Source organism: Hemicordylus capensis, chromosome 8 (assembly GCF_027244095.1).
Source record: "Hemicordylus capensis ecotype Gifberg chromosome 8, rHemCap1.1.pri, whole genome shotgun sequence".
Taxonomy (NCBI): Eukaryota; Metazoa; Chordata; class Lepidosauria; order Squamata; family Cordylidae; genus Hemicordylus; species Hemicordylus capensis.
In genome coordinates, this window is record NC_069664.1 from 14024908 (window position 1) to 14033276 (window position 8369).

The 8369-nt window shown below is 45.9% G+C and overlaps 1 protein-coding gene across 1 annotated transcript; it reads left to right on the top strand.

Moving 5' to 3' along the window:
- Nucleotides 1-6344, top strand: LOC128333999 (prion-like protein doppel). The gene is made up of 2 exons (XM_053270169.1): nt 1-418; nt 5593-6344. Exons 1-2 carry the CDS (start codon nt 307-309, stop codon nt 6144-6146), a joined length of 666 nt encoding a protein of 221 aa, XP_053126144.1. The 5' UTR covers nt 1-306; the 3' UTR covers nt 6147-6344.
- Nucleotides 6345-8369: the final 2025 nt, after the last annotated feature.

Below are 8369 nucleotides of genomic sequence, written 5' to 3' on the forward strand. Positions count from 1 at the left end.
CACCACAGCTGGTAATAGTGCATTGCCCTTTGCTTTTATTCTAGTTGTAAAATTAGTTGGCAACTAGTACCTTTTCCTACATCTTTGAGACACAGATGCTCATGCTGAAAGCACAGCTTGTCTCTGGAGCCAGTGGTTGGCTGATGGCGCTCCTAGTGAGCCCACCCCACTCCAGCACTGTCTGGAAGCATCCTGTGAGACAGTTTGTTCTTCTAACTAATGTAGAAAAGTGGGCAGTAAGGTCAAAGGATCGTCCCAAATGGCAAATGCTCTGATAGAGATGATTGGACTTCACTGGCATTGAAAATGCCCCACCTACTGCTATATATTGCGGGAGACACAGATTTCGGAGCAGATAGAAACCCACACTTCAAAAGCCAAGAGACTCCAGAAGCCTACTTGAAACCGTCTAAAGAGGGTAGGTGACTCTCCCGTTCCTTACATCTTTGTAACGCTTCTAGGTGCACGGTTATAAAAATCGTAGCTATGCCAGTGGGTTTCCATTTCTTTTCTCAGCTGCTCTGAATGGCCACATTGTTTGGGAGAAGGTTCCATTGCAGTCTATGGAACTTCTTTTTGCATCTGCTAAAGGGTTTGCATCTACACAAGGGTAGCGAAGTTAGCACCCCTGCTAACTTGGCAAAGAGGCACCTTTTAATGTGGTGATTCTCTTTATTTAGCAGGGGGAGAGCAACTGGCCCTATCCACCCCCAGCACTGTACCTCCAGTGACTGTTGCTAGTGTATATCTTATGTTTTTTAGATTGTGAGCCCTCTGGGGACAGGGATCCATCTTATTTATTTATTTATTATTTCTCTGTGTAAACCTCCCTGAGCCATTTTTGGAAGGGTGGTATAGAAATCAAACAAATCATCATCATCATCATCATCATCATCATCATCATCATCTTACACTGACAATCAGGATGTCCAATGCAGAGCTCAGGTCCTGTAGGATCCAAATAAACAATGGCTGTGTTCATTTTCCTTTTGTTGTGGTCAAAAAGCTGCGTTTGTTTTCCTTTTGATATACTTCAAAACCAGCTGGTGGGAAATCAAAGAATCACAGAGTTGGGATTTAAGGCACATAGGTCCCACTGCCTTATACTGAGTCAGACCCATGGTCCAGCTAGCTGAGTGTGGTCTACACTGACTGCCAGCAGCTCTCCAAGGTTTCAGGCAGGAATCTGTCCCTGCCCTATCTGGAGATGTCTCGGCCAAGGGAAACTGCTTTTACATTATGTAGACTCAGAAGGGGTGATATTGCCAACAAAAATGTTTCCATGATATAAACATGGAAGAAGAGCTGGTACTGTGGTAGCAAGCATGCTAAGCAGGGTCAGCCCTAGTTTGTATTTGAATGGGAGACTACATGTGAGCACTGTAAGATATTCCCCTTAGGGAACAGGGCTGCTCTGGAAAGAGCACCTGCCTCCTTGTATGCAGAAGGCTCCAAGTTCCCTCCCTGGCATCTTCAGATCGGACTGAGAGAGTCTCCTGCCTGTAACCTTGGAGAAGCTGCTGCCAGTCTGTGAAGACAATACTGAGCTAGATAGACCAAGGGTCTGACTCAGTATATGGCAGCTTCCTATGTTCCTTACATGAGTGCTCTAAAATTCTTCTGTTTGGATTCTAAAGAGGTGCCCATCTGCCAGCAAAAGCCAACAATTTTTATTTTCTCTCATGTACATTGATGAAAAAGTCCCAGTAAGTTTAATTTCCACTATTAACCCTAGAATCAGCCCATGCATAATCGAGCTTTTTGCTGCCAATTCTGTGCTCGGCCTATACAGAGGACACCCATATGACATCGTAGTTTTATCCCTGTGGGCAAAATGCTGTGAGGCACACGATCTTTTTGAAGGATGTCTCCTCGAATCAACAGCCACACACTTTCGGTCTTCATACTACCTGAAATGGGTTTCAATTACTGTCTGGTCAATTCACTTGGTGCTTGTGAATTACCATTCTCATATTATTGAGCCAGTCACTACCTACAGTTATCCAGCAGGTAACCAGTCAGAACAGCAGTCAAGGGGAAATGTGATCTCTCTGCAGCCTCTTGGCATCTATGCAGCACTGACTATTGGGGGTTAATGTCAAGGACTGGCTTTGCTAGGCAGCTGCCAAACGTCCAGGGCTGATAAATAAGTCAGATGTTTGAAATGGCATGTCAGGGCAGCTGCTTGTAATCCTATCCATGAGTCAGAAGAGCAATAAGCTCCCTTTGCAAGTAACATGATGGATGAACGATGATCCTGTGCAGGTGAGAGGAGTCGGAACAAGGAAGAGAAAGATGAAATCACTTAGCCCACGAAAGACCTATCAAAATGCACACACAAGGGCGCTTTCCAGATTACACCTTGCCACAGGGTCACAACGTATCTTGGAAGTGTGCTTCGGCACTTCCTATGTTGTGACACCGCAGTCCCGACGCTGACAGCAGGGTCCCGTTCACATTGCCAATGCCTTATTTTGAATGTGATTGCTGCAACATAGCGCTGTGACATTGTATGTCCAGCTTTTAGAAGTTGCTGGTTTTTTCAGGTTGTTGGTTTTCACAAGACTGCTCCCCCTGCTGGGCGCTTTGCTATTTACATTTTGAATGTGATTTGCCTGAACGGAAGCATTTTGCTGCTGTTGAGCGGTTAACTGGAAAGCGCCAAGGAGAGTTTAAACAGGAGAAAGACATTTTTTTAAAAAACAGCTCCTCAAGATTGCTTTTAATTGTGTTACAATGCTCCCCAAGCCCCCAAATGGTGAGATGTTTCAGGGGCAGTGCTACCAGAGTTAGGTCTGTGCTGGAGACATTTCTCTGCTTTATTTACAAATATGCAAGCAGAGCATAAGGGGAGGCAAGGAGGCAGATTTCTACAAGAAAGGAATCTTCTGCTTCCCATCAGATCCCCAGAGACCAATCCTGCATTCCAGAGTGTTTCTTTTCCCGCCAACTCACAGCTTTCTCACTTTCTCTCGATCTCCGTTTCCTTACCATTGTCCAACTCAACGGGTTGGCTTCACACAGTCAGTGGGAAGTCCAGATCCTAGGAAGCACACACTCCTGGCACGTGTGTGTGAAACGACCGAAGTCCATTTCCCAAGCTGGACTCCCTGCTTCCACCCAACATGCACTTGACATTTGTAACTGACATTGGAACTTGGGTAGATAATGTTCAGCAAAGGTCGAGCAGAAGTAAACAGTCCAGCTCAGGAACCAGACTTTGGTGGATTCTGACAACACACCCACCCGCAGCTTGAGCTCACCAGAAAGCAGAAGTTCCAGGGAACCAGATTTCCTGGGTGTTTTTCACACCCAGCTTTTAGTTCACATCTCCTCCGGAAAGGTGTGTGCATTCACATATTGGCCAAATATACCCTGATGTCTCTGTGAGCTACTGGGGAGCATTTCACACTCAATTTTGTTTTTTCATTGAGCATTAAAGTGTAGTCTGATTTATATCCATGGTAAAAATTTCACTTTTTGTGTCGTTTTGGGGGGGCAACTTCAAACTCGCAGTAAAGCCACGGTAAAGCTGGCTGTCTGGGAAATCTCCTGGTGATCGTGTGAAGTCATCCAGAGTCTCCATTTGGTTCTCTGCTATTTACCTTTAGACACCAGATCTATCTCACTGCCCTTTTGCCCTTGGTGGAAACTGATGGTTGGTTTTGTTAATTGTATATAGTCTTGGTTTTCTTGCCTCTCCTCCTGAATTGGGTTGACTGGTTTTTGTCCCATGTTTAAGGAACAATCATCAAAAATACAATGTGGCAAATTAAAGATGTCACTGCAAAAGAAACAACAGTACTGATGGAATTGAGTGGATCTAGGTAAAATTCCCATTGAAATTACTGAGGACTCTGCCAACCGAGCAGATTACGAAGAGCAGAGTGGTTTGGGAACTTCACTAAAGAGATTTTGCTTTTTAAAACCTTTCAATTTCTGCAATTAATAAAACAATCATACAAAGTTTTCACGGGAAGAGGTTATAATGATCCATGGAGTACGGTAGTCCATTAGTGGTGCAGCTGGACACACTGTAGAATTCTGAAATGAGCAGTTTGGAAAACAAAACAAACTATATCCTATAAGTCCATGTTATACAAAGCTTTTGCCAAGTGCTGAGGGTGCTTCCCAAATATTATCTCAGTTATTCTTACGATAACCCTGTATAGTAGACAAGTATCATTAGCTTCATAATATTCAGGGGATGCTGAGGCTGGCTTCTATGGACCTGGTTTTCCTTTAAAAACAAAAAACCAATACCTGTGTTCTGTCCTGGTCTCCCATGGTGGCGCAGAAGGCAAGGCAAGCCTGGTCTTCAGGACCTTGGAGGTCTCCTATAGTGGCCCCTGATAACTTGGCAAAGAGGCACCTTTTAATGTGGTGATTCTCTTTATTTAGCAGAGGGAGAGTAACTGGCCCTATCCACCCCCAGCACAGAACCTCCAGCGACTGTTGCTGGTGTCTATCTGATGTTTCTTTTTAGACTGTGAGCCCTTTAGGGACAGGGATCCATCTCATTTATTTCTCTGTGTAAACCACCCTGAGCCATTTTTGGAAGGGCGGTATAGAAATCGAATAAATAAATAAATATAAATATAAGGCAAGGCTGCTCTTCAGGACCTTGGACAGCTCCAAGGAAGCAAATTGATCAGATGGTGTCCCAGCTCCCTTTTATATGTGTTCGCCCTGACTACCTTTCTCAGGGTCCATCGTTCTGTTGACATATTTGTCTTTAAAGGCACAGCCCTGAGCTGGAATCCACCACTCCACCATCTCTTAGACACCTCTCACCTGATGCATTTGTTGCATGGGCAAGCAGGCACTAATGGGCGAGAACATCCCGATACATTCTGACCAGCTCCCCTCAGGTGAATGTGTCTTGGAGGAATTATCCCTGAGCGTCCAGATTCAGATTCCTGGGCTCTTCATTACCCAGCTCATCCTTGCTGCCAGGGCCTGGGTTCTGCACTTCTGCAGCTGGTGTTGATACTGAGGTTTTGCCTGGCTCCTTCCCCCTTGAGTTCTGAGTCCTGACTTTCACCTGAAGTTGAGACCATGGCATCCTAGCAACATCCTAACAAAGCTGTTTTGCGCGTGCGCGCGCACACACACACACACACACACACACACACACACACACACACATACACCACCAGATGACACACCTTACCCAGTTCCTTACTGCAGTTATATCCATGCATGACAGTCATGCAGGATTTCTCTGAAATGGTGCACCTCACATGGGACAAAATGGCTTATCAGGCTGGAAGCAGTCAATGCCACCAGTAGACGATTGCTGGATACATCATTAAGGGACAAGGATTCAGAGACACTGAATGATCAAAGGCCATGGACAATCATATATCACAATACCGGTGCTGGAAGCTGGGAGGGTAAGGCTATGCGGGTGGGACTTTGGATGGATGGATGGATGGATGGATGGATGGATGGATGGATGGATGGATGGATTTGTGACATCTTGACGGAGATAAGGCTCAGTTTTTGAATGTCTCTTCTAGTTGAGAGGCAATTGAAGAGCTTTTGGAAGATCATACTTCAGCTGAGCATGCCTCTTTTCTTCTTTTTAAGGCTTCACTATGCAGAGAAATCTGGTCACAGCAATCCTCTTAGCAGCCCTGTTCATCAACCTTTGTCTTTGCCGGAGAGCCAGTACACCAGGGAAACGAAATAAAAAGGCTCCCCCCAGTAGCGGTACCAAGCTGCCAACCCCAACTTCGCCACCAACAGTCCAGGGAAATCTGTGCCGCAGTGGTCAGTTGATTGACAATGTGGCGCTACGGCTGGACGGTGACCTCCAATTTTACAGGGCGAATTGGAAAGATTTTCCAGATGGACTTTATTACCCCAACTGCTCTTTCCTTCTACAGCCAAACGTTTCCAAAGAAGTCCTTGTTGATGAATGTGTCAGTTTCACAGTGACATCAAGCAATCTGGATTTACCGGAAGGAAAGAATGCCACAGACCAAAGGGCCAGGGTGATGTGGCATGTGATCAACCATTTGTGTGCCCATGAAACCTGCCACCAACCATGCCCGCGGTCCTCAAGCACTGGAGGTCCCTGGCACTTGGGCCGGTTACTGATTATGAGCCTAATAGGTTGTTTTTTTCTGTCTACAGAATAAAGGTACCAAAAGGTTCTGCAATTGAGCAGGAAATAAGCAGGTAGAATGGGCTCCCAATAAATCATGCTTAGATTTCTACTGTCGTGCAAACCAGCTCATTAGCGGTAGGTAACATGCATGCCAGAGCTTTTCCCAGCCATTTGCTTTGCCACAATACACTACATATGTGAGAACCATGCAAATTGCTACAATGCAGTGCTGTCCTTGTTGTACATATGAGCAGACTTGGCAATAGTGTCAGTCTTCTCAAGACTGGACTACTGTAGTGCACTCTGCACGGGTGGGGAGGCCCAAGGAACTGTGACATACTGCCTTGCCCCACACCCCTTGTGGAAGCCAGTCCTCTTTCAGATCTGACCCTTGCAAGCGTTCAAAGTGGTGGGGGTGGGAAGAAGGAAGCTTGCCAGCAGGCTCTTCTTTTTCTCTCCTGAGCCGTCTACTGAGTCCAACCTTTGGTCTGTCTAGTCCAGTATTGTCTACACTGACTGGCAGAGGCCCTCAAAGGTCTGAGGCAGGAGTCTCTCCAGGCCTTATCTGGAGGTGCCTGGCATTGAACCTGGGACCTGCATGCAAAGCACATGCTCTACCACTGGGCAACCGCTCCATCGCCTTCATGATGCTGCTGCTCCTTCTCTACAAATCCCTCGGGAAAATTATCCAAGAAATCTTTAGCACAACCCCTTAACTTTCACCCCCTGCTGAAAATAAGTGGAACATAGGAACATAGGATGCTGCCATATACTGAGTCAGGCCATTTGTCTATCTAGCTCTGTATTGTCTTCACAGACTGGCAATGGCTTCTCCAAGGTTCTCTCTCAGCCCTATCTTGGAGAAGCCAGGGAGGGAACTTGGAACCTTCTGCTCTTCCCAGAGCAGCTCCATCCCCTAAGGGGAAGATGTTACAGTGCTCACACTTCTAGTCTCCCATTCATATGCAACCAGGGCAGACCCTGCTTAGCTAAGGGGACAAGTCATGCTTGCTACCACAAGACCAGCTCTCCTCCAAGTGCAACCAAACCAATCACTCATTTCCCCCTTTTTTGCCTCCCCCTCCATATTCTTCTCCCCCCTCAGTTGCCTTCCCTGTGGCAAATCTTAGATTGTAATCTCCTTTCAACAGGCACCTATCTTGTTCATTACTCTACTGATAGTGTAACAGTAATTGCAATAATAAAAGTAACTTCATATGTACAAAAGTCAAATGCTGATTTAAAACTCTCTGATCTCTGATGCCCGCTTGCCCCTGAACACAAGAGCACAACATTCTCTCCTGGGTGCTTTCCAGACGAGATCCAGGACGTATCTCAGAAATGTGCTTCCACACTTCCTGAGTCATGACACCGCAGTCTCTACATGGACAGCAGGGTGCTGTTCACATTTTCAAAGCCTTGTTGCAAATTTAATCGCTGCAATATAGAGCAAGGACGTTGTATATCGGCCGTGGAAAAGTTGCTGTTTTTTCAGGTTGTTCGTTGCTGCAAGACCGCTCCCCCTGCTGTTGATGTTCTGAATGCGACTTGCCCAAATGGAGGCATTTCGCTGCAGATGAGCAGCTACTCTGGAAAGCGCCCAGCTGTCTCTGCTATGCTTTCCTGGAAGGGGAATGGAAAAACTGATTCTCCACTTCCCACACGCTACAGCATAGCCGTCCTGCTGGTCCCGCCATACACGGGCAACAAGAATGAACTTGCATTTCTCATTAGCTGCTTCACCAGAATTTTCCTTCCCATTAACATGAGTCGAATCACTTAGGGAAAAAGCAGAACAGGAGCCATTAGTCATCCCACAAAGAGAGAATATGAGATTTTCTAGCACAAGACTTTATTCCTTGCTGGGTTTTTGTACATTCATCCTAATGAGGATTGCTCAGAATAACTGTTGGTGATTGTGATTGAGTTATTCAGATGTATAGCTTCATCCGAAAGATCGGTTGGAGGCGGAATAATCAATGGGAAAAGAGCATATAAGATCATGTTTAATCATGCCTTATACTGAGTCAGTCCATTGGTCTATCTAGCTCAGTATTAATTCGGGTTGCTGCCAAATTTGTCAGAGAGAATTGCTGGACACAACTGTTAAAGAGTAGCAACATAGGAAGCTGCCATATACTGAGTCAGATCATTGGTTTATCTAGCTCAGTATTGTCTTCACAGACTGGCAGAGGCTTCTCCAGGGTTTCAAGCAGGAATCTCTCTCAGCCCTGTCCCTGGAGAAGCCAGGGAG

What these genes read in the sequence shown, in the direction of transcription:
- LOC128333999 (XM_053270169.1), top strand. Translation starts at nt 307, where the DNA reads ATGCCCCACCTACTGCTATATATTGCGGGAGACACAGATTTCGGAGCA. An exon ending in CTTGAAACCGTCTAAAGAGG is followed by an intron (nt 419 to 5,592) that starts GTAGGTGACTCT and finishes CTTCTTTTTAAG; the next exon opens with GCTTCACTATGCAGAGAAAT.